This window comes from Ipomoea triloba, chromosome 11 (assembly GCF_003576645.1).
Source record: "Ipomoea triloba cultivar NCNSP0323 chromosome 11, ASM357664v1".
NCBI classification, from domain to species: Eukaryota; Viridiplantae; Streptophyta; class Magnoliopsida; order Solanales; family Convolvulaceae; genus Ipomoea; species Ipomoea triloba.
In genome coordinates, this window is record NC_044926.1 from 1,114,109 (window position 1) to 1,139,459 (window position 25,351).

The 25,351-nt window shown below is 37.2% G+C and overlaps 3 protein-coding genes across 9 annotated transcripts; 1 reads left to right on the forward strand and 2 right to left on the reverse strand.

Moving 5' to 3' along the window:
- The first annotated feature begins 740 nt into the window (after nt 1-740).
- On the forward strand, nt 741-9,046 carry LOC115997187 (protein transport protein SEC31 homolog B-like). 3 transcript variants are annotated; one of them, XM_031236695.1, is made up of 22 exons: nt 741-1,284; nt 1,827-1,902; nt 2,011-2,133; nt 2,767-2,863; nt 2,949-2,985; nt 3,075-3,180; nt 3,261-3,318; nt 3,893-3,990; nt 4,142-4,261; nt 4,455-4,497; nt 4,902-5,011; nt 5,086-5,213; nt 5,301-5,859; nt 5,929-6,021; nt 6,176-6,361; nt 6,444-6,657; nt 6,770-6,882; nt 6,969-7,214; nt 7,567-7,704; nt 7,802-8,087; nt 8,250-8,488; nt 8,572-9,046. In XM_031236695.1, the coding sequence occupies exons 1-22, from the start codon at nt 968-970 to the stop codon at nt 8,659-8,661; spliced, it is 3,477 nt and encodes a 1,158-aa protein (XP_031092555.1). In that variant the 5' UTR covers nt 741-967; the 3' UTR covers nt 8,662-9,046. The 3 variants fall into 3 exon arrangements, with proteins under 3 accessions (XP_031092555.1, XP_031092557.1, XP_031092556.1); XM_031236697.1 differs by having other exon boundaries at nt 7,579-7,704; XM_031236696.1 differs by having other exon boundaries at nt 4,455-4,489; nt 4,894-5,011.
- Nucleotides 2,133-12,884, reverse strand: LOC115997188 (pheophytinase, chloroplastic-like). Its single transcript, XM_031236698.1, has 7 exons — nt 12,674-12,884; nt 11,111-11,867; nt 10,687-10,913; nt 10,362-10,553; nt 10,106-10,262; nt 9,566-9,800; nt 2,133-2,230 (listed from the first exon to the last, which is right to left on the reverse strand). Exons 2-7 carry the CDS (start codon nt 11,849-11,851, stop codon nt 2,205-2,207), a joined length of 1,578 nt encoding a protein of 525 aa, XP_031092558.1. The 5' UTR covers nt 11,852-11,867; nt 12,674-12,884; the 3' UTR covers nt 2,133-2,204.
- A 3,393-nt stretch (nt 12,885-16,277) lies between these two features.
- Nucleotides 16,278-20,954, reverse strand: LOC115996422 (zinc finger CCCH domain-containing protein 53-like). Of its 5 annotated transcripts, none has more exons than XM_031235626.1 (10): nt 20,817-20,954; nt 19,187-20,376; nt 18,701-18,874; nt 18,412-18,597; nt 18,240-18,337; nt 17,912-18,154; nt 17,654-17,822; nt 17,372-17,554; nt 17,149-17,225; nt 16,278-17,056 (listed from the first exon to the last, which is right to left on the reverse strand). In XM_031235626.1, the coding sequence occupies exons 2-9, from the start codon at nt 20,236-20,238 to the stop codon at nt 17,192-17,194; spliced, it is 2,139 nt and encodes a 712-aa protein (XP_031091486.1). In that variant the 5' UTR covers nt 20,239-20,376; nt 20,817-20,954; the 3' UTR covers nt 16,278-17,056; nt 17,149-17,191. The 5 variants fall into 5 exon arrangements, with proteins under 5 accessions (XP_031091486.1, XP_031091488.1, XP_031091487.1 ...); XM_031235628.1 differs by having other exon boundaries at nt 20,713-20,944; XM_031235627.1 differs by having other exon boundaries at nt 20,616-20,944.
- Nucleotides 20,955-25,351: the final 4,397 nt, after the last annotated feature.

The window sequence follows — 25,351 nt, forward strand, 5'->3', positions numbered from 1 at the left end:
TTATAGTTTGCTTGTTGGTTTAAGCCTTCGAGCTCGGGTAGAGACGTGAGGTCATAGGGTCCTACGTTAAAATGTCAAAGTTCTTTCTAACATTAAATGCAGTATTTATACTGGAGAAAATGACACATGTCTAGTTGTTGACATGTTTGACAAACACATGCAATCCGTCAATTTAGGAACAATGTCTTGACAGTCACGTGTATCAATATTCTTGATCATTTCGTGATGGATGCTATATATTATCTTAAAGGTTAGAGTCTGGGCCCAAACTTTCAAATAGTCCTTCTCAAGATGACTGCACTAGCCCTACTCAAGATGACCGCACTAACCCAAATAGGTTGAGCTTGATCCCAAGGCAACAAAGTACTACCGTAGCTATGATTTTAGTTCATTTGTGACATTTAAGTCGAATTGTCAACTTGCGATTGATCTAATGATTTCTCTCGATGGCCTGATCGAATATTGAACAGATACATGGTACTTAGAGGAAAGTATACACAAAAAATATTCCCTATCAATTTACATTTAAATTTATCAAAACAAATTACACAAGAACATGATTTACCATGTAACTTCCATCAAATAGTAGTTGCAATTTCTCTTTGAAAAAAAAAAGGAAAAAAAAATTAAAAAAATAAAAATTTTCTGGTGTTGTTAACTGTTAAGCACTTAAGCCTTGGGGAGGTGTGAATTACCGAATTCACCCTTTGGGCTTCTATCAAAACGCCTGCAAGGTGACGAAATCGAACTGAAGTAACAGAAGGAGAGAAGGAATGAACACTAAAAGCGAAACACAATTTCCGATTCGTAACCAAACAATTCAATAACACACGCTCTCGATCTGTTGTCCTACACTGTGAATTCTCCCCAATTCTCAAACCCAACCCTAGATCCATTTCCCAATCTCCACACACAAGGGACGACGTCTTCGTTGTCGGATTGATCGGCGACTGACTGTTAATTAGCCATGGCGATTGTGAAGGCGGTGAACAGATCGGCGTCGGCGGCGTTCGCCCCTGACGCGCCGTACCTCGCGGCCGGGACCATGGCGGGCGCGGTCGATCTGTCATTCAGTTCCACGGCCAATCTCGACATCTTCGAGCTCGATTTTACGTCAGATGATCGGGAGCTCATCTTGGCCGGCTCGGTGGCTAGCTCGGAGCGGTTCAACCGCTTGTCCTGGGGGAAGCCTCTGCCAAATTCCGAAGAATTCTCTCTCGGCCTCATCGCCGGTGGTCTTGTTGATGGCACCATTGGGCTGTGGAATCCCAAGCGTTTGATCTCGTAATTTCCTTACCATCATTTTCTTTCTTTTCTGTTATACGATTATATTTGTCAATTTAGTAGCTAAAGATGTGAACTTTTTACTTTCGTGTGCTGAGCTATTGAATTGTACTCATTGCATGTGTCTGTGGCTGAGTGTAAACCATTCTCAATTCGGATACTAGAAAAGAATTAGAGTTACCAGAATTTCATTGGATACACAGTCATTTAGTGTGTTTTTAATATATGCCACTATTTGATCTTTTTACTAGTGAATCGTGTGGAAAATGAATTATTTTTGAAGTAAAAAATGGTTGACTTTTATTGAATAATTTGATTTATTGTTTTCAGATCAAGTAAGAAGTTATATTTTTTCATGCTAGTTATTGCTTTATTAGGTCATTTCTGGATACTTGCCATCTTTGTTTGCTAAGGACCTTGCTAATAAAAATTTTAAATTTCTAGTGACTATTCACAAATTTTAAGTTCCTTTAAATATTTAATTGCATGCTTAGCTATGATTATCTATGTCAGTATAATTTTGTTTTAATTTTTTCCACCAGCTCTGGCAAAAGTCGAGAAGGTCCTGAAGCCTCTGAAAATGCATTTGTTGGCCATCTTTCTAATCATACTGGGCCTGTAAGTAGCATAATTGCATGTCCCATGCTTTATTTCCTTTATGGCATTTGCTGTTTTGTTGGAAATCTGGTGACAACAGTGAGTATTATGCTTTTTCTAATTTTTCAGGTTCGTGGTTTGGAGTTTAATGTTTATACTTCGAATCTCCTTGCTTCTGGTGCTGATGAAGGCAAAATCTGCATATGGGATATTGCAAATCCAGTAGAACCTACTCATTATCCTCCTCTGAAGGTATGTAGCAACTTAAGATGTAAAAAATAGTCTGCAAGCCTTTGTAGTAACAACTTTTCTTAGAACCATGATTATATCTCCTCCTGCTTCCAAATTTCTGAAGACCAAAACAGCAAAAAGAAGATTAAATTTAAAAAAATCATTCAAAACAAAGCATTCAATTGTGCTGCAGAAATCTGAAACTAACTTATCACCTGAACTGCTATAAATCTTTGCTGAAGGGAATCGAGTATTCTTTTCATCTAGATACTCTCTAGTATTAGTTAGAGAATCTACTGTAGTATATAAAAATGTGGTTAAAAATGCACAAAGAATATGCCCAACCTCTGTAAGTGCATACATAGCCTCCAAATTTGGCTGTTGCCTTACTTACACAAAGAGCATTGTAAAATTACAGAAAGCCTTTATTAGTACGTAACAGGAGTTAATCCAGAGATGTATTACCCAGCTTATGGACTTTTTATATAATTTAGAAGGAGAAATTGAATGATGATTTAATTATAAAATGTCATTTCTTGCTTCTCTATCCTATATTGTCATTCTGCCTAGATCCATCTTTGGGTGTATTTCTTAATGTAACTTTAAGTGGACAATCTGGTGAATGCGGACACAATAATTGTGAGATTTTTGTAGGGTAGTGGATCATCAGCCCAAAGTGAAATTTCATATGTATCATGGAACAGCAAGGTTCAGCATGTATTGGCATCCACATCACTGAATGGAACAACTGGTGAGCAATATGATATGATAGTTAACTATCCATTTTAACGTGGAACAATCAGCCACTTACTCTTTTCTTTTCCTTTTTGACTCAGTGGTTTGGGATCTTAGGAAGCAGAAGCCAGTCATAAGGTAAGAACTTTTTCCTTAATTGCGAAGAATTTTTTTTTTTTAGTACATTATTGATTACTAGTTAACCTTTATTAATTGGGAACATGCAGTTTCTCAGATTCCATTAGAAGGCGCTGTTCTGTTTTGCAGTGGCATCCTGATTTTGCAACTCAGCTTATTGTAGCATCTGATGAAGATGGTTCACCTGCACTAATGGTATAGTTTGTCTGCCCTTTTCTGCTAATATAATGAATTTACCATGATGTAAGCTGCAACTGAGATATATATTGTTACAGATGTGGGATATGCGGAATGTAATGTCTCCAGTGAAAGAGTTTGCGGGGCATACTAAGGGTATGTGTACTTAACAGTTTGTTTTTTCCGTTTCTTTGAGTTGCTTGTGTTTAGCCTCTTGTCAAGCTAAATTTGGGCACTAGAAATAAGTTCTTAAAGCTGGACAGCTGCATATATGTTCTACTTACATTTATTTTAATTGCATGCTGATAGTACTTTGTAGAAAATACTTTGCAAATCTTTCAAGAGCTACTCTGGTAGTTTAATTTAGATGAAAGCTTTAAGTTTATTCTAGCTCCTGCCTAAGCATTTAGCTGAGCCATTGTATGATTTTATTTTAGTCCTGTCCCGAAGGCTTTCAAGAACACGTTTTTGTTTCTTGGTGCTAATTGCCATGAAAATCTCTCCCCCTTGTTTGTGGGTTGAAAAATAGCACACATGAAGCAGCTGATATGTTGATTTGCACTTTTCTGAACCAAAGGCAGTAACTTGTGTCCTATTTACTTAATGCACTTTTCTATACCCTTATTACTTTCTTAACTTCACTTTGATGCCCTATGTTTATGTTTTTATTTTTGCTGGATACCTTCATTACAATAATTTTATCTTTTAATTCCTGATTGCTGCTGGTCAGGTGTCATTGCAATGTCCTGGTGTCCCATTGACAGTTCCTACCTACTTACTTGTGCAAAAGATAACCGCACTATATGCTGGGATGTTGTATCAGGAGAGGTGGGCAAATTTAGCATTTTGTACTTGATATTTAATTTGTGTGGAATACCTGCTCTTTTTCTTTCCTCTGTTTGTGAGTTATAAATTCTCTGTAGAAACAGCCAAGAATTCACCAGCTTTTTAAGAAAGCTAGTTTCAATTGCTTCTGCAGATTGTCTCTGAATTGCCATCAGGAACTAATTGGAATTTTGATGTACACTGGTATCCCAAGTGTCCGGGTGTCATATCAGCATCTTCATTTGATGGAAAGATTGGGATTTATAATATTGAGGTCTGTTCCTATTTTGATTTTGCATAACTACATCAATTAGCATTTGACTAAAATTCGAAGAGACAGACAGCTTTCTTCTTTTGTAGATTTTTCCTCAATTACATGCTCTTCCTTTTCGGTGGTGATTTGACAAACTAAAGAAACTGTGTAGCATTTACAATAGTACTCTATTTATTTCTTTTTTATTTTGCAGGGTTGTGATCGATATGTTGCTGAAGATGGCAATTTTGGAGCAGGTATTATTGTTTATTAACCTTTTGATTTTTCAAAAGTTACAGTCTATCACTGTAGCTAAATGCAATTATTTTGTACAGAGGTTAGTGTGGCTCTTTTAGTAATGACAATGGATATCTTTCTTCATAATGGTTATAATGTATGTCATTGTTTAAACATTGGATCAAAGCACATGAAATTAATTTTGCTAGGATAATTCTTATTCACAATAAACCTTAATTTGATGGTTGCTAAGTTTTTAGTCAGGAAAAAACTTGGCTCCTGAGGATAGGCATTTTAGAATAGCACTTACATGATAGTTTATTTATTTTATATAGTATTTTCTTTCCTTTCTTTATTTTATCATTTCCATATTATAATATAGATTTTGATTTGATATTCTTTCTAAAAATGTACAATGGAGCAGCTTCTTTGAGAGCTCCAAAATGGTACAAACGAGGAGGAGGAGTGTCATTTGGTTTTGGAGGGAAGCTGGTCTCATTTCACTCCACTAATGCCTCAGACAAACCATCAGAGGTGTGCTGAGTAGGTTTATGTTACTTTTTTTTCCTCGTCTGTCTTTACTTTGTATAATGTGTTCTCTTTTCCAGGTTTATGTGCGTACTGTGGTTACTGAACATGGTTTAGTCAGTCGTTCTTCCGATTTTGAGACTATGATTCAGGATGGGGAGAGATCTCAACTCAGGCTTCTGTGTGAAAAGAAATCCCAAGATTTAGAGTATGGCATTTCCATGAGTTAATAAAAGGATTTTGTTTCATTCAATTATGCCTTCTAAATGTTTGCTTCATTCCTTTATTTGAACAGATCTAATGATGAAAAGGAGACATGGGGTTTTCTGAAGGTTATGTTTGAAGAGGATGGAGCTGCTAGGACAAAATTGCTTTCACACCTTGGTTTCAGTCTGCCTGTAGAAGAAAAAGTTGCTAAGCAGGATGATATTTCTGATCAAGTATCTGCTCTTGGCCTAGGTGAAAGTGTTACAAGTACAGAACAAAATACCATGAAGAAAGAACCCATAGGGCTACCATTTGATAATGGAGAAGATTTCTTTAACAATCTTCCCAGTCCGAAAACTGAGACTCCTTTGTCAACCTCTGGGAATAACTTTGATAATACTGAAGCTGCTTCAGGCTGGGAGGAAACTCCATCAGCGATAAATGGATTAGAGGAGAGTACTGACTCGTCTTCTGATGATGCTATTCTGCGTGCCTTGGTTGTTGGGGATTATAAGACTGCTGTGGCACACTGCATATCTGCTAATAGAATGGCTGACGCATTAGTTATTGCCCATGTTGGTGGTACTTCCCTGTGGGAGAGCACTCGAAATCAATACCTTAAGACAAGTCAATTGCCTTACCTAAAGGTAATGAAGTTTTATGACATTCTCTAACTACATTGTCTTTTTTGTGACACTAACATCTTTTAATGTCAGGTTGTCTCTGCAATGGTTAGCAATGATCTCATGAGCCTTGTAAAAATCAGGCCATTGAAATCGTGGAAGGAAACACTTGCTCTCCTTTGCACTGTAAGTCCAAACCCCAGATTTCATGTTTATGCTATACAAACAAATGGAGCAGACATGGTTTTAGGACTTCTATTACTCAAAACCTGTGCCTAGACCATCCTTTATGCATTTAATGTGGTTTTATATTTTGATTTTATTTTCCTTTTCCATACAGTTTGCTCAGCAAGATGAGTGGACATTGTTGTGTGACACACTTGGTTTGAGACTTTTTGCTGCCGGTGAAACACTTCCAGCAACACTTTGTTTTATATGTGCTGGGAATATAGATAAAACAATAGAGATATGGTCGAGGACGTTATCAGATATTCATGATGGCATATCATATTTTGATCTCCTTCAGGTATTGTGCTGTCTTGTGATGTTTTGGGAAACCTGTGCTCAGGTTCAGTTAAGCAGCTTTTATGTTTGTTCTCTTTCTATAGGATTTAATGGAAAAGACTATAGTGTTTGCACTTGCAACTAGACAGAAGCGGTTTAGCGCTTCTCTATGCAAGCTTGTTGAGAAGTATGCCGAAATCTTAGCAAGTCAGGGGCAATTAAGTACAGCAATGAAGTACTTGAAGGTTTTGGGAACTGAGGAATTGTCTCCTGAGCTGACAATCTTACAAGATCGGATTGCCCTCTCAATTTCACCAGGTTAGACCCCTTAACAGCAACTCTAGTTTTGTCAATTAACTTGTCACTCTGCTAAATGAATCTGAATAATTGTGAAATGATTGTTGCAACTTGAGTTTTACCTTCTTTGCAGACAAGGACACTATGTCTATGGCTTTTGAGAACTCACAGTTGCAAACAGGACCTGGATACAGCTCTGAACAGCCAAGTTATGGCATGAATGGTGCATCTCAACACTATTATCCGGTAATAAATTCGCTAATATGTTGTGCCTTCTTTGAGACTTCACTGTTCATGCTGCTAATTTTTTTCTTTTTCTTTTCCCTGCTCAGGAATCACCCATGCAAAACACACCAAGCACTCTTAATGGTCCATATGCTGAAAATTATCAGTCTAATCTTGGTCCTTCATTCAAGGGATATACTCCTCCTTCCTCTTATCAGCCTGCTCCTCCTTCCTCCTATCAGCCCACCCCTCCTTCCTATCAGCCCACTCCTCCTTCCTATCAGCCTGCTCCACAGCAGAATGTCCAACAACCTAGCATATTTCTTCCCGCACCAGTTCCTCATGTTCCCCAGGTATTTGCATCATTTGGTTCACATTCTCTGAAAAGTAACACTAAAATGCTGAATTTGTGCTGCATAGGGGGTTAGTCAAAAAGGTGTTGCTTTCAGCATAACTATTCTAGATTGTTCAATACGATTTGCACTGAATTAGACGTCTGAAATCATCATGCTCCGTCCTTGTGATTGCATTTACAATTTCTTGTGCCAGATTTTTGGAGACTTCCAGAGAAATGATGTCTAGTTGTTATAATTTAATAAATTAGTATAAATGCAAAGTTTAATGAGTAGACATATTTTAATGCAAGTTTCTTGACTTGTTTTGCCTTTTTTATTCAATTTCTCAAATTAAACTTGTATATTTTAGCCACCTTTGCAGGGAAATATTGCTGCACCACCTGGTGCCGGTCAGCCTACTATAAAACCTTTTGTTCCAACTAACCCCCCCGCTCTGAGAAATGTGGAGCAATATCAACAGCCCACTTTGGGCTCCCAGTTGTATCCTGTACGTTATGCTGTTTTGTTAGGATGAATAAAACATAACCAATTTGAAGCCTTTAAACATAACTAATTTTCTCGAGACTTGCTTTGCATGTTTTCAGGGGCAGGCTAACCCTAGTTTTCCAACCGGTCCTCATGCGCCTGGCGGTGGATATGACCCTAACCTGTCACAAGTCAATCCGCCTCTTGGACAAAGGATGCCTCAAGTGGTTGCACCTTCTCCAAATGTTAGGGGATTCGCCCCAGTTACAAATCCGGGAGTTCAAAGACCTAATGTGAGTGCCATGCAACCTCCCAGCCCCACTCAAGCAGCACCTGTCCAACCACCTGCATCTCCTGCTGTTCCCCCACCGACAGTGCAGACAGTCGATACCTCAAATGTGCCTGGTAATTTCCACTTTCACTTCTTTCCATATGCTCGTTTCATTCACCGATTACTCTTGAATCCTTCCTACGAACAAAAAACCTATCTGAGAATTAACGAAGTCGTCTGTGTTTTAATTGTCTTTCGCCATCTCTTTTAACTTGGCTGTGGATTTCATGCTACAGCTGAACAAAAACCTGTCATAGCAACATTGACTAGACTCTTCAACGAGACATCAGAAGCATTAGGAGGGCCACGGGCAAATCCAGCTAAGAAACGTGAGATTGATGATAATTCGAAGAAGCTAGGTGCATTGTTTGCTAAACTCAATAGTGGAGATATATCTAAGAACGCTGCAGAAAAGCTCGTCCAGCTTTGTCGGGCTTTGGACAACGGTGACTTCAGTACTGCCCTTCAGATCCAGGTATCCTTCTTGAGGGTCCTCTCCTTTAAGTTACACAGGTTGGACAAGAAAAACTAACCTTTGTCAATTCCTCATTCACATAGGTGCTCTTGACGACAAGTGATTGGGACGAGTGCAACTTTTGGCTAGCGACACTCAAGCGAATGATCAAGACGAGGCAGAACTTTAGATAAACACAGTAAACTTCCCCAGACAAAATTTAGATTCTCTTACTCGAGTGTTTTCCAATCGTGCGTTCAATGGCCTGCCCACCGCATACACGAGGATCATCCAAACAGTTCAGAATTATATGGAAATTCAGGTTTCTTTTCTGTCAAACCATCTCCCCTAATTCCCATAGAGGCAAAGAGAATATAGTTCTCATAGACTATGCAGATTGGTCTTTCCTTTAAACTTTGTAATGTTGAAATATAGACATTTTTGCTTCAAATAGATATAATACTTTTTAGCTGTAATTCTTTTAGAACTCCATTTCACTGAAAGAATTCTGAACTTACTTGGTTATGTTCAATTTTGGCCATCTATACTATAATGCAATCTGGTTCCCTCCATACTTAATACTCACTTTTTGGTTCTTTATATATTGCATTGATTCTTGGAACTTTTTTAATTTGGTCGAACATAATTTTCTATTGACCGTCTGAGATGAACATCTATGGATAATTTGAGTTGGTTTACTTCTGTAAATCAAATAAATAAATACTCCGTATAACGTTGTGGTTTATTCCTCTTATGTGGTTTGCAAATTATTTGACAAGAGTGGAATTTATTAGCAATTATTGTGAAATTTGACAAGAGTGGAATTTATTAGCAATTATTGTGAACCCTAATATAAAAATTCTGTGTCAAAAGGTACAGAAATTTTTAACTGCAAGTACATAATGTGTCAACTACAACTACAATGCAAGGTAGACCTGGTCCATGGTATAATTTGCCATTTATTGAAGTTGTTAAAAATCAATGATTCTTTCTATGTATTATAAATTTCATATCTTTACAACTATGTGGTTCTTGGAGATTGAATACCAATCCTAAATACAAAACAATCAACATATACATCACAAGCAAATTATTTACTTGGACGATCATTGCCTTGGAATGGAAGGTTAAGGTATGAGCCAAACCTTTTCCAGAACGAGAAGTTGGATCCATAGAACTGTACATTTACTGGTTTTCTCAATCCCTCTCGAACGAATTCCAGCTCTTTAAAAAAGTCCAATGCAGCGCTTTCCGGGCTATCAAGAAGAGGCAATGCAACCGAGCCCTTCGACTCCAAGCTTGTGATCCACCCGCGTAGTAGAAAATTCACAACCTGCACACGAGGAAAGCTCGTTTATCTGTCTACTGCATCTGTATTTATACATCCAAGTGTCCACACAGAGAGACGAGGATCAAAACGCGTGTTTTAGCATCCATGCACAACCGGTTCAAAGTAGATTAAACCATGTTGCGTTCCATATAAGGGAAGGGGAAGGGCTATGTCCAGCACTCAATGTCTCGAAAATGTGATTACGGTCTATAAGGAAATAAAGTGCATAAATGGTAAGCGCTTAATCTAACAAGTGGTATCAGAGCCTTTTCTTCCTAATTCTATCCCCTCGGTATTAAGCAATATACCTCTGGGACTTCATCGTGGGGGCAGTGACCAGCAGGGCTAATTTCGTAATATGGAGCTTCGGGCAGTCGCCTTTTCACCTGTGCGCCCCAGATAGGCTTCACCCACGGATCATCCTTCCCATATACGAGACAGATTGGTATGTTGTTCGCTCGGCACCTACATTTCGTCAAGTAGAATTTATTACTTCGAGCTAGTAATGTAAAAAAATTTAAAAAGAATCAAGCGCATAGCAGCATAACCGTTTTCTGTACCCACCCAGAAAGAGCCTCGTCGAATGATAATTGGCTCTGAGGAGCAAACATTATCGAAGTAAACACTGCTGCTGCAGCAGGATGCTTCGTTGTCTCAAGTATACGAAAAAAGACTCCATCGACGTTCGTAGAGTGATCCGCATAAACCTGTTTAAGAACCTCTGTGATACTGTCAGGATCGCTAATTTTCTGCCATCTGATATAAATAGTAAACAGTAGCACGAGTCAATTACAGAAGCAATGAATAGTCGTTGTATACGTTAGATAAACCAAATAAGATCGTGATAAAGCACATAAAAGAAGAGAACAAGCAAAAGTTTAGTGCGTACACAAGTTCTGTCATCTTTCTAACGGGTGCTGGAATAGGAAATGTCCCTGGCATTGGAAACATTCGGGATAATCTTGGAGACTTGATAGGATTAGGAAGAAAACCCCAAAAAGGTGTTGCGTTTAGCAAAGTCACGCCTTTCACCAAATGAGGATTGCTTGCTGCAATGTAGAGTGCAACGTAGCCTCCGAGTGAATTTCCCACAATGTAAACCGGTTCTTTTATTACCTGCAGAATCAAAATACCAAGTTTATGCCAATGACCTTGTGGTCCTTCAGTAGGTTGAAAAAGTAGTTATGAACAGATACTACATTGTAACAGAGTCAGTAGTATTAAAAAAAAAAAAAATTCTTCTTTGGAAGTAGTTCTTAAATAGTAAAAATTTCCAATGCCTATGCAAATGGAGGAACAAAGAGAACAAGTACCTCTTCGATAAAAGAGTGAACTTGGTCTCTCCACAAGTCCATAGAATAAACGAGTTCTTTTGCCCAAGGTTGAGCTTCGTCTCCAAAACCCCAGACGAGATCCTCTCCAGCTGATTTTGACTTATCTATGACTCCCGACTGCAAAGTTGGATCTTCGCTTGGCATTGACATACCCTGCCCTAGAAAGTCTAACGCCCAAGCTCTGAATTCACGGCCAAGATCCTTCAGCTGTTTTTCATAGTGGAAGGAGCCAACACCAAAGCCAGGGAGAAAAAGTATTGGCGGGGAATTCACATTTTCAGACCCTGACTTTTCATAATGAACGTTCAGTTTAGGCTTCCATTCCCAGAAGCAACTGCTAATTGGAGCTGCGTATTCACCCTTGGACTCGTCTGGCAAACCAGGTATCAAAATTTTCGGTACTTTCCCAGTATCAGTTATGCTGCGGGCACCCTCTTCCCGATCAAGTATATAAGAGTTATAGGTTCCACCGACGAGACTGGAACCAGAATTTCGTAATCCCTTAAAACCACCAATAGTGCAAAATTTGTTCGATCTAAAATGATCCAAGGGGGACGATCTCAAATGGCTAGGTTTGAAAACAATGCAACACAAACTTTTCTGTTGTAAAATCGAATAATGCCTTGGATAAGTCGAACTCAGACTTCTGTCACTCGTTTCTCTGCTAAAAAAGTTCACATCATAGCAACACAGTCCAGAATGGCACGAAAGAATTTCCATCCCACGAATACGCTCCCTGAAATTAGATTCAACAGCTCAGCAAACGCTCCGGTACTAATTTCATCTACAAAAGCGAACCAAGAATCGAAACTGCTGCTTGATCACTAAGAAGAAAGCTAAACTCCATTTTCAAACACAACTACTTCCTCTAATTGCCCTTAAGCTCATTAAGGATTGTCACAAATCTTGTCACTACCCGAGAGTGTGCATTGCTGAACCCCTCGCTCATGTATAATAGCCCGCAAACTACTAGGAGCTAAATCAGTACAATCACACAGGAAGGATAAACCGCACTAACCCACAAATCATGTAGGAAAAGTAAATTGCATTAGCCCATAAACCACACAGGAAAAGTAAACCGCACTAACCCACAAATCGCGTAGGAAAAGTAAATTACATTAGCCCATAAACCACACAGGAAAAGTAAACTGCTATAGGAAGTATGCAATACTCAAAGTTAAGCATCATCCCTAAAACTGAACATAAGCAAACAAGAAGAATCAATAAACTACTTCCTAAGGGTGTCTGATGAATCAAATTAATCATAATAAAGCTAAACCTTAGCTGTGTACTTAGAATCTCAACCTGAGGCATTCACCACTTCCATATCCTAATTCAAATGCAAAATTTCATGAAATTTTGCATTATCTCTGAATGAAAGATGGTTATTGAGGCTATTCTATCAGAATTCTTGAACACCCAGAGACTAAAGATCACTAAAAATGAGTTCTTTGAGACTAAAATTCACACCCTAACACAAAAGGGATAGAAGAGAGGCTTTTTAGATATTCCCTTTAAGGAGGGAGGGAATATGGATATCACCTTTAAACAGCTGAGCAAGATTTCATTAGCAGCGCATCTGAGATTCTGGAGAGGAAGACAGAGGCTTTTTAGATATTCCCTTCTGAAATTAGCTGAAAAACAGGCAAGAAATTGCAAAAGCAGCAGTCTTTGTACAGACACTCCACTACAATCCAAAGGGGGGAGAGATTTTGGGAGTTGCTTAAAGCCTGAAAGGCATGGGTTTTGTTTAGAAGCCAGGAAAAATCAAGAAATAATAATACCAGTAATTTAGCTTTTTATTTGTCATATTCTTTGGACCAATGCATAGTTTACGCATCGAAGTTCATCACATTAGATAAATCTCTTACATACAATACTTATGTTTCGTTGTTTGATTACCACTTTTCCGGCCAACAAATCCCAGAATCACGGTCCAAAATAACATTGTTTTAATGTTAAAAAAATTTATTGTTCAGTGCACTTTTTAGAATAATAAACATTCTGATGTAAGATAATGTATTTTATATGTGTTTTTTTTTTTTTGAAAGAATATGTGTTAGAATAATGAAAATTTTAAAGTAAAATAATGTGTTTTTTAGGATAGAATAATGTATTTTATGTATTTTTAATGGATCATGATCCACGTAGTAATGATTGACAACTGTTGGACTTGAAATTGGGCTGCCCATTTCTAAACATGACATTGGGCTATGATAACGGGTCAGCTTTGAAACCAATTCAAATCCTATGGGCTTCAATTTCTCCAATCTAGACTTCATATATTATTCAATTCCATTTTTTTTTTTCCTTGCAACATTCGATATTTTCACTGCTATCAAACTAATCTGAATTCGTGCTGGAGAGTTTAATTCAATTTATTTGAAGTTATTCAAAAAAATTATAGTTTCATATCTAATTGTTAAATTTTGGTTTCAACAAATTTCATCATTTACTCTTAAAATTGTTTTATATTTCGTTCGATAATTGGGACACATGCAGGGGTTCCAACATGTTTTACATGTGGAAGATGCGGGTTCAACGGTCAAAGAGGTGATGCCAAATGCTCTAATATGAAGGAAAATGATGATGGGACGTGATTTGACTATTCCTTGGGCGTAAATCGTGTATAACATATTGGTAGGGCGAAATATTTACTATCCCGATCTTGAGAACTGGATTTTCGATCCTAGATGAGCGGTAGTCAGGAAATGCTCTAGAGGGTCCTTGCATTCTTCAACTCCGTTTGGTTCACCTCAGTTCATCTCACAGACTCGACAATGCACGTATAAGTCCTATCAAACACTTTTCATCCTTGAATTATAGAAAAACACTTTATAACACTTTTCATCTCACAATTATATTATCGTTACATTTTGTGCATCAACTATATGTGAAATGATTTTTTTTCATTTCTCAATTGTTTATGAATTGTGATGAGAATTTTTAACTCAACACAAATAGAACTCCTAAATTAAAAAGGTCGCTTATCTGTTTAGGCTGATATTGGCCTTCTCAATTGGTTTACCCACATATTTTTCGTAAATCAAAATAAAATATTTGTAAAAATAAATATAAAATATGGGAGGGTGAGAGAGACTGTGAGAGAATCCAAAGCTGCAAGTACAGTAATAAAAGCATTACTGCCATCAAGCCCTACACGTGTACACATCCTGCTTCACTCATTGCCTCGTGCATATCAACTTTCAAGTTTCACTTTTCAGACAAAAACAAAAAATAAAAAAATTACGGTCAGAACAAAATTTTAAACTTTAGTCAACCTTTCTAAAATCTAGTTGTTCGGTACTATCAATCTCTCATTTCATTCACCAACCAACCCAATAATAAATCTTTTCAAATTTTTATAAAGATTTTCTGCAAAGCTAATTAAATACAAGTAACAATAATATCACATACATTTAAATATATCATTTTTTCTTTCCAAAAGGACAACATTTATTTAGTGTATACCAAGAGTCCCTTCACTTTAAGTTGTTCACATATTGTCACTGGTGATACTCGATCTCTGATCTTTCTTTTCAAATTTCACCTTTGTTACTAACTGAACTGTCCATGCGAGTTTAAATATATCATACTTAATTGTACATAATATTATCAACATCGATATTAGCATTGCCCGATACAACTAAATATATTATATACGAAAATCTTACATTATAACCTTTTTCATAGTATTTCTATTACTGTGATATTAATTCAATTTCAATCCAAATCGTGACGTAGCAATTTTCGAAAAATTCCTCAGCCACTACCCAAAGAACTCAACCAACTTGACAAGTATATAATATCTCACCGCTATGAAAGTAATTCGGATTCAATTCAGGCATCTAACTCTTATTAGGAGAATAACTTAAATCTTAGTTAACAATTCACGTATCAATTGTTCCAAACTGTTAGATTTTGATGAGATTTTTTTTTAAAGATGACATGAATATACAAATCAATCCTCCAACTATACAATTAAATTATCACTTATCTCATAGTTTTGAGTTAATTTAAATGTTACGTCTTGTGTTTCTTAATGAAACGTGAGACCAAACAATACATAAATCCTAGAATATAAAAACCTTTTTATGACAATATTCCTTAACCGGCATTCTTACGGCAAAGAGCTGGTGTTAGTTTACAAACTCCCATGCGAGAACTCTGCGTAGTTAGGTGAGCCTCAGAACTACCAAGAATCCACACCATTTCACACAGTCAAAACCCCATTGGCTCAACTCCCCAAAGATTCTCACTCTCCCTACTTTCTTGTCTCTTCCCCATCTCTCAAACAATTTTCAACATGGTCCCATCATATTTGATCTAGTGATAAAAATGTATTAAAAAGATCACGTTTTTATTTTTACTAATATTCTTTCTTAGTCCAACCTAGTCTTTTTAAGACAATTCACCTCCCATGTAATGAAAAATCAACACTTTGTCCCTTAATTGGATCAGACCAGTGCAAACCAGGATTAATCCGAATCTACCCCTTAATTGGATCAGACTAGTGCAAATGAAGATTAATCTGAATCTACCCCTTAATTGGATCAAATCAGTGCAAACGAGGATTAATCCGAATCTGTCCCTTAATTGGATTAAACCAGTGCAAACAAGGACTAATCTGAATCTAGAGCGGGCTTAAAGGTACCTTATACAGTTAGAACATGCTCAGAACACTTTGTCGCTTAACCAAAAAAAAAAAAAAAAAAAAAACAAGATCAATGGTGGGGAGGAAAGGGCAAAAAAGAGATTTTATGTTGGGGAGGAAAGGAAGGTACAATGGGATGAGAACAGTGTACAACCCAGAGAGTCAGGCAAGTGGATAATCACTTGGGGTGTTTGGTGGGTAGGGCCCAGAAACCATAACACTGCATAAATAAGTTGTGGGCCCCATGGTGTCAGCCACCCATGTGATTGTATGCCCGTGAAAGGCAGAAAAGGACAGGGCCCCACACCACCACCCCCCAATCATAAAAGCAGACAAAAACTGGGACACACTGACAAATTCCTAAAAGACAATTATAAAAAGCACCCCTCCCCCCACACCCCCACCCCCCACCCCACTCTTATTAATTATATAATATACCCCTAATCAAACATGTATGTATATATAATATAATGTATATATAAAGCTTTCAACTTTTGGTGAAATTTACCTTTTTGCCTCTCCCTATTACAGTCCTTTTTCTTGTTTTGACATCATTCATTTACCATAATACATGAAAAAAAGATTACAACAAAAGATGGCAGAAAAAACTACCATTTTCTTTTCTTTCTTCTTCCCTTTAGGCTACTAAGTAAAAAAAGATTAAATCTTTAATAACATACTAATTACCTTTCTTTTTTTTCCTCCTTTTTACCCACAGGCACATAAAATTACATAAAACCCCTTCTTGGCATACAAAATCTGCCTTTCATCTTCATCAAATCTTCTTCTTCTGCACTGCATCTTCTTCTGCACAGGTAATTTTTTGGTCCTAACAAAGTACACAAACTAACACTTTTGGCTACATTTGAATCTTCTTGATTATACATTGGTGGGGGGCAAGGGGGGAGAAATTACAGTCCAAATACAATGAACAAAGACTCAGATTTTTTTACCTTTTCTTGGTACCCCTTGCCTTGTATTTTTTTTTTACCTCATACTTTTTCACCTATGGCTAATATTTTTTTTTTATCCTTTCTCTACCTGTGGTCCAACCAAGAACCTCAACTACAGAGAGATGTGAGAGAGACTGGAGAAAATACAACACAAGAAAACAAGGGAAAATGGCTGTCCCACTTCTTTTTTTTTTTTACTATGTATGCATTTGTATTGGTAGTAATATATGTGTTGATGATGCTGTTACTTAGTCACAAAGCGGTGATGGCGGTGGTGGTGGTGGTTGTGGTTATACTTGTACATACTCTTCTTCCTTCCTGTGCAAAAATATGCGAAAACCCGAGATTAGGATGTTGGTTGGTTTGGTTTGGTTATGTTAAGCGGGGCTCGAGAAATTGTGAATGCTTACCTAAACTAAGGAAGCCCTAATTGCGTCTCGGGCTGGTTTAGGCTTACATTCCGATGGCACCAGATCCCGAAGGGAACCTGTGATGAAGCAACGAGTATTTTGCACTCAGATTGGGGGTAAGGGGTGTAATGTATGTTCGTTTTCATCAAGAAATGGAAATTGCGGGGAAAATGGGGGATTGATAGTTTAATGTGTGTATGTATTATGTAATAATGTAAGGTACCTGGCAACTTCAAGGTAACATGATTTCAATGGGGTCATATCCGAGGCGGGGAACAAGGGCGAGGCAATGAGGTTGTTGGTGGTGCCCGAAGATGGTTTCTCGGCTTCTCCAACGTCGTTCAAGAAAGCAGACATCGAGTCTCCGGGCGAGGCAAAGGGGCTATCGGGGAGATTGTGTTCCACACTGCACTTACACATGTCGTTTAAGACTAGCTCGTTTCACAAATTATAGATCTAGAAAAGATATCTCGGGTAATAATTGAGCCTTTAGTACTACTATTACCTTTCTGGTAACTCGTTTTCTCCCTTGTTTTCTTTGTCATTCCCATTTTCATCCTTCGCTTTGGATGGTTCTTTCTCCTTTTCAGAGACATTCCCGCTTTGCTGCACCTCCTTTTCAGTCCCAACACTCGCTTGATTTACCATTTTAGGCGCAAAACCGTTCTCTGGAACTATAAAAAGAAAGGTTTCAACATTTCTATTTAAGATTACCTAAAGGAAGCAAACAGTGATTGGATTAATTAGTAATGAAAGTTAAGACCTTTGCTGCTGTCTTGACTAGTTGGGAAAACAACGTTGTGACCAACGAATCCCGGGGAGTGAACTGGGGACGAGATAACTGCTCCCGTAGAAAACGCACGATGATGATTGCTCCTCTTCACATCGAGAAGTTGTAGATTCATCAGCCTCCGGCTCTGCAGCTCGATGGCTTGCTGCAAATCCACCTGCTCCTCGAGTTTTCTCCTCCATAACATGTCCTGAGAGTTGTAGAGCATCCTCGCACCTATAATCGAGACGAGCAGATAAAATTCACGGATTCATGGAAAGACATTGAATGCCAACATCGGGTTTTAGCCTTTACTACTTACCGAGCTGGAGATCATAAGGATCCCGAGACTCTAAACCCGAAGGGCTACCGCATCCAGGAAACTCGCCCCTCTCCATCTCCTGTTGTTGATGTTGCTTCCTGTAGTCTCTCGCAAATTAGCACGAGAGTATACAATGCACAAATTAAAACCAGACATTGTTAACTAAACCGACCTGAATTTCTCTGGGACTTTGCCCTTTTCCTTGTACGGTTTCACGAGAACCCGAGCATCACACACGAAATGAGGATTCCCTTTGGCAAGAATGATTTTAACAGTCTCGGGATAAACGAATGTCACGAACCCAAACATCCTCTTCTGCTGGTATGGAATCCTCACATCCTGCACCGGTCCGTAATTGCTATTTCGGGGGTACAAATTAGAAACACTCAGAAACACATTAACAATAACACTATAAAAAAAAAACCAGAAAAGATTAAACATGGTTAAGCAACAACAAGCACCTAAAATAGTTGGAAACATCTTCTTCCTTAAAAGTACTATCAGCTGGAAATGTCAAGTAAATCTGCCTTGAACTCGAATTGTTAGCTCCAAGATTCATCCCGAAATCTCCCCTCTCAAACCGAGTTCGGCTAAACTTATGCACCTCGTCTCCCAGCATCAATGCCGCCGCAGCTCTGCAACCATTTAAACCATGAAATGATGCATAATACTTACATAATTATTATAAACTAAATCCACTTTCACAAGAATCATGTGAAAGTAGAGATTTTGAGTAACAGTTAAGGGAAACAAGCAGTTACTACCCAACACCAACTTGTAACCAACACCAACTTGTAGCCCTAGTCTCATAATCAGAGACTAGAGGTAAACCACACTAGGTTGCCAATAGCTGACTGGCTTAAACCAAGAAGGCCATTAGGGCAACCCGAGGCCCGGGTCCTAACCCGAGAGGGTAAAGTTGGGATTTTGAGAAAAATGGTACATGCCTAGGGCTCTCAGCCTGCAAGTGCTGCTGCTGGAGGAGGAAATTCATGCATTTGTTGGCAGAAACTGGGGAATAAGGAAAGGTAGAAGAAGCAGCCATGAGCTGAGAAGCTGCAGCCAATCTTTGCTGCTGAGAGGATTTAGATCTGAGAATCTCCTGGCACTGCTCCATCATCTCAAACTTGCTCGGAGAACCCACCATTCCGGCGTCACCCCCGCCGCCGCCGTCGCCGGAGCCGCCGTGAAGAAACCGGCAACTATTTCCGTTCTTACAGTACCCTCTAGCATAATACAAACAGGGCTTCCACCCAAACCCACCATTAGGGTCATCTGACCCACCCAAGCAAATATCACTCACGGAGCAGCTCCGCCGGTGAGGAAACCCGCCGCCGCCCCACCCGGCGGAGTAAGAAGAGAACAGTCCGGAATCTCCGTTCGGACTCGACGCCAAATCTTGGTGTGGGTAGAAAATGTCCGGGTTTTTCGCCCCCAAAGTCGGCGACCCATCGTTCAGAAACGAAAGCTGGTCCTGCAGCTGAAACTCGTCGATCAAATCCACCTCTCCGACGCCGGCGCCGCCGTAAAACGGCGGCGCGGCGGAGTTCATAGAACTAACTCCATTAGCACTAGGACTGGGACTAACTAACCCCTCCGGGCTCTGAAACTCCGAGAAACTCGAATTAGCCCAGGAATTAGAAGCATTGGACTGAGTATTTATACTGAGCGGGGACGGAAGATTTATTCCCCCGCCGCCGAGTATCCGCCCGGAGCCGCCGGAGGAAGAGGAGTTCTGCCGGGAAAACGGCACAGAAATCGAATTCCCAAACGGAGAAGGAGAAGAAGGAGTAGAAGGCGAGTTTGGAGACAACCCAAGCTCAATCTTCGTCTTCACAATCACCGATTGAAGCAATGACTCCGGCCCAAAAGCCAGCCGGATCATCTCCTTCTCCCCATGATCCTGTATCAGCAAAAGCCCCATAATTTTCGAAGCATTTTCCGGGTCAAGACTTTGAATCCTCTGAAAAACCACCTTTGTTGCTTCATAAGCATCCATTTTTCTTGCTGGGTTGGTAGCAAAATTCCACTCCAACCCTCCAAACCCTTCTAATCTCTCTCTCTCTCTCCTTTCTCTCTCTCTCTCTTTCCACACCTACCCCCTCTTTCTTCCTAGCAAGAACTTAGCACAAAGTCCCTGCAAAAACACCCCAGAAAATAGGTAAAACTTAAAAGTATAAGAAGAAAAAAAAAAGATTTGATTTTGAAGGTGCCCTCTGCAGAAAGGAAGCTAAATATGAAAGCAGGAAGCTGATGAAGAAGAAATAAAGCCAACAAGAAAAGTTCTCACACTCCCTACTATCTTATAGTCATTTTTTTTCCAAATTGAAATACCCAGAGACCAAAAAGTTGGGGATTAAAACAAGTACAGATTACCCATTGAAGATCTGCACACAATCTTACACCTTTGACCAGAAAAAGAAACAATTTTTTGTCATAAATCTCTTAAGAAAAACAGAAAAGAACCAGAGACCATAACAACCCCTTTCTTCAATTTTCTTTCTCAAAACACTTGCATAATTTTTTTGCAGGCTCTTTCAAGTTCCAACAAGAAGGAGGGGGGGCTATGGAACTTACTACAAAAGCCAAACCACCGCCTCCTCCTTTGTATGCAGTGGTGGTAGCAGAAGCAGCAGCCTGCACAAGTAGCAGTTTGACAGCAACAGCAGCAGCACAACCCCCATCAATTGCTTATTTACTATACCCCTACACACCCCACACCCCCCTAAACCCCACCCCCACCACCCACCCACCCTGAACTTGAAAAATTTTGAATACCCTTTGTTTTTTGAGTCACAAAGACACCAACTTTAAGCTTCTCTCACTATATCACTCTCTCTCTACCCCGGGCTATAGATATAGAAAAATGATCAGAGAGTGGGTGGGAGGCGAGTGCGTAGGAGAGTGAAAGGGATTTATTTAGTGGATCCAGATCTGCTTGGAATAGTGCACGTTCTCTCTTGGTGGCTCTAGCGTCTGACAAACATTGTTTTTTTTTTTTTTCGGGAGAGAAAGTTTAAGCGCTAGATTGGTTTGAATGTATAGTACTCCGTATTGAATATGTAATTGTTTATATCAGACTAAAATTCGTCAATGATCTTGTCGTCTAGTGGTACCAGGTAGTTCTTCTGAATAAGAGATTATAGGTTTGACCTGATATTGACTCTTTGTTTTTTAGTAAGTTGAGAATGTAATTATACATCAAAATTCGACAATAACTGTGCGACTCCTAACCTTAAATCTCCCGTTGTAAATCATATCTGATATATGTAATTATGTATATTATAGCATTCAGTATACGGTAACTATATCATGCACTTGTATGTAGACTTTTGTGGGACATGTTCGTTTTTAGGATATTACAAGTTCATTTTTTGTGTATTACACAATTTTTTTTTTAATTTGGTTCGTTATATTTTGATATATGTTCATATTTAGTGTATTATAAATTAAAATAACCATATAATACACTAAAAACGAATGTATCAAGGTTTATATTGCTACTTGAAACATGGTCAACATTATAAGCATTACTCAATGTACATGATTCTACAAAGCATGATATATACCGTATCAATCGATACTATAAGATGTATTAATTTTATAGTACGAAAATCGTGTTTCATCCATTCAATCACTCTTTTCAAGGCTTATATGAACTTATTGATATATTATCATGCGATTTTTAACAAATTAAAATTTATGAATTTATTTTAAATTGATTGGCTATTCGAACGCGGGAGTAACTTCAAAGTTTGATTAAATGTTTTAAATATGTCTTGTCCATGTCCCTTTTAAGTCAAATCGATCATTAACAAAAAATTATTAAGTTAACTAGGCCAAAAATGCTATAACTTAAGTTAAATAGGCCAAAAATGCTATAACCTAAATCTAATGATCATGTCACTTAACTAGTTTAGTAATTACAAATTAATTAGATAAATTACAATTAATGACACAATTAGTTAGTCTTAACTAGTTGAGTAATTACAAAGGAATTAGATGAGTTAACTAGTGATACAATTAGTTAGTTTTATCTAGTTGAGTAATTACAACTTAATTAGATATATCACCACTAATGATACAATTAGTTAGTGAAAGTGCAAATATTATTGCTCTATTGTTATAATAATAATAATAATAATAATAATATTGCGGGTCAACTCTAATCGAGTTGACTATGCTGTTAATTAAGTAACTACGAAATTTCAAGCTTAAACTCTCATTAAGAAGGTGAACTATAAGCAACTTAAACTAATTTACCACTACGATAAGTATTATGAGTTTTTAAAATCAAATTATTAGTATTTATATATTTATCAAACACAACTAAAAACATATATATATATATATATATATACACGTACGTATGTATGTATATGTATATGTATATGTATATATGTATATATAACCATGCAAAGCATATATCTTGTAAGAATTTTGAAGATAGATGGATAAGCTAATGAGCTGGGGTTGTCCATATAATAAAATCAATCATTAATCCAAACATGTGACTAATCCATTAATTTCATTTAAATATTCAATTTGATTAACAATAATTACGTTATATATAAATTTATTTTTTACGTCAATACATCTAATATTAATGCAAATGATATATATAATTTTGTTTGTTAATGGTTAAACTTAGGTTTTTCAAGCATGATAAAATAAGGCTCGCATATTGATATTAATTATGTTTGTGTTAAGTAGAACTTCAAATTATGAAAAAACACTTCTTCATGAGATTTAATTTAATAAAATTTTAATTTGTTCATCAGCACTCACCGATATCAATTGCAGTAGGTATAACAAAAAAAGAATGTGAACACTTTTGAAGTTTGTATCTAGTGCAAAAGGGACATTATTTTCATTGCATCGAAAACAACCCAAGTTTTGTTTTTTTAAATTATACTCGGTGCAATCAGCACTCGCGTAATAGCTTTTCTCATTAATTTAGCTTAAGTGAGTAAACAAATTAAAAACGATAATTGCAAGGTGGACCCGAGTCCACATAATAATTTGCCCTCGATTATAAATTAGTTAAAATTTGACATAATAATTACTATACATATGGAGCCCAAAACACTCCACACACACCACAAAATGTCAAATTATATTCATGTCTAAGGGGCAAAAGGGAAAAGAAAGCATCTTCAAGCTAATTAATTCTCTTTGCAATATTTTAATTAAGCAACAAAAACTAATGTCCTATAGTAGAAGCATGATTATTTGGTATCACTAGGGGGGTCATGTTCCAATGTGACATGGGCCCCACTCCTTTCACTTTCACTCACTTCAGATGTGTGTGTATATATAAATACATGGAAGAAAAAGGGGGGAAGGGGGGAGTAGTCACTTACTCAATCTGGCTGAATTATTGATACTACTTTGATGATGATGATGATGATTATGATTAGTATAATATAATGTCTAAAACATATACATACACATTATGTATCTATCATGCACTAGAGAGAGAAAGGGAAAATGAAAGGGCTTCCATGATAGGTAGCTTAGCAATTTAGCATAGACAATAATGTACTATACCAGTAATTATAATTCATTCAAAAAATTATTACGTACTGATTTCACTATTTTAGTTATTGACTTCTAATTTTGTCCAATAATATTATTGATTATCATATTTGTACATATTGCAGTCATTTAGAAATATTGTCCCGTGACTCTCGTTTAAATATGTACATATTTTATTCATTCAAATGAGTAAAATATGCACAAATTTGATAATCAAGAACATTATCGGACGGAATTAAATATCGAGGATTTAAATAATGAAACCAATATCATATTTCATCTAATAGCATTTTTTTAATATTTGATTTTGTCCCTATTTTGCATTGTTCGGTTCAAAATAACTAAAATATCTACAAATTTGATAATAAAAAAATATTATTGGACAAAATAAAAGATCGAGAATTAAAATAATTAAACCACTATCAAATTCCATATAATATCATTTGCTACTATTCGATTTTTGACATATTTTAGTGATTCATATGCATTATTTCTTCAAATATTTACATGTTATAGTAAGTTAGACGACTAAAACATTTACAAATTTAATAATCAAGAACAGTACTTTTGAATGAAAATAAATGTCAGGAACTATAACAATGAAATTAGTATAGTCGTGGGACCATTAATATGTAAAGAAAACAAATAAACAAAATGAAGGGTATGGGGGAGGGGCATGGCTCTCCTGTTGCTACTTTGTCATTTAATTTGTCCTTTTTTATTAATATTATATTTTTATAGGCATTGTCCCACCTTCAAATTAAATGATATGTAGTTGGAACAACATTTTAAAAAAATCATCTATGCAAGTCTACATGTGTTAAAAAGACCATCCAACTCATACTTCTATATTAATGGTACTACTGTACTAGGGCCATAAGTTTTCAATTTCATGTTGATATACAGGGAAAAAAATCTCAAAATCTTATAGTACAATATGGTGTTGTGTATCAAAATAATGTAAAGGTGTTTAGGTTATTAATTCAAGTCAAACAAACAATCATCAATGTTATTTTGACATTATTTTATTGATGGAAAAATAACTTTTTATTGTTTTTTTTTCGTTCAAATCAGTTGTGACAGTATGGTGGACTTAAGTCTTCAATCGTTCACGTTCACAAATTGAGCCGAAGTATTTTCCCGCAAATTATTCCATTCACCAGCCAAACACATTGTGTTCAGTTGACACATCTGTGACTCTCATTGAGGGAAGATCACAAAATCGAATCCGGTGATGAGATCAATATTGACTCTAGCTTTGAAGTACAATAAATAGAAAAAATATATTAAACAGATACTACCTTATAACAGAGTCGATATTACTAAAAAAAAATACAGTAATAACCAATATATGAGTGGTGAAATGGCACACTAGTGCATCCATGAAAGTTTGAAAACATTTGTCCTTTGAAAATGAATGAAAGGTATCCATTTGAAAGAAAAAGAGGTTTTCTTTTGAGGCAATTGATGCAACAAATTAGTGGGACATGCCAGCTTAAGAATATTTTCTTGTATTATTATTTAAAAAATACATATGGGCCCACATATACATACACTACACACACAATATAGAC

What these genes read in the sequence shown, in the direction of transcription:
- LOC115997187 (XM_031236695.1), top strand. Translation starts at nt 968, where the DNA reads ATGGCGATTGTGAAGGCGGTGAACAGATCGGCGTCGGCGGCGTTCGCC. An exon ending in AATCCCAAGCGTTTGATCTC is followed by an intron (nt 1,285 to 1,826) that starts GTAATTTCCTTA and finishes TTTTTCCACCAG; the next exon opens with CTCTGGCAAAAGTCGAGAAG. An exon ending in GTACTGCCCTTCAGATCCAG is followed by an intron (nt 8,489 to 8,571) that starts GTATCCTTCTTG and finishes TCATTCACATAG; the next exon opens with GTGCTCTTGACGACAAGTGA.
- LOC115997188 (XM_031236698.1), bottom strand. Translation starts at nt 11,851, where the DNA reads ATGGAAATTCTTTCGTGCCATTCTGGACTGTGTTGCTATGATGTGAAC. An exon ending in TTCACTCTTTTATCGAAGAG is followed by an intron (nt 10,914 to 11,110) that starts GTACTTGTTCTC and finishes TTGATTCTGCAG; the next exon opens with GTAATAAAAGAACCGGTTTA. An exon ending in CCAAGGCAATGATCGTCCAA is followed by an intron (nt 2,231 to 9,565) that starts GTAAATAATTTG and finishes TTTGGTCTTCAG; the next exon opens with AAATTTGGAAGCAGGAGGAG.
- LOC115996422 (XM_031235626.1), bottom strand. Translation starts at nt 20,238, where the DNA reads ATGGATGCTTATGAAGCAACAAAGGTGGTTTTTCAGAGGATTCAAAGT. An exon ending in TTGCAGGCTGAGAGCCCTAG is followed by an intron (nt 18,875 to 19,186) that starts GCATGTACCATT and finishes AAATGGTTGCAG; the next exon opens with AGCTGCGGCGGCATTGATGC. An exon ending in GAAAACGAGTTACCAGAAAG is followed by an intron (nt 17,555 to 17,653) that starts GTAATAGTAGTA and finishes GTGTAAGTGCAG; the next exon opens with TGTGGAACACAATCTCCCCG.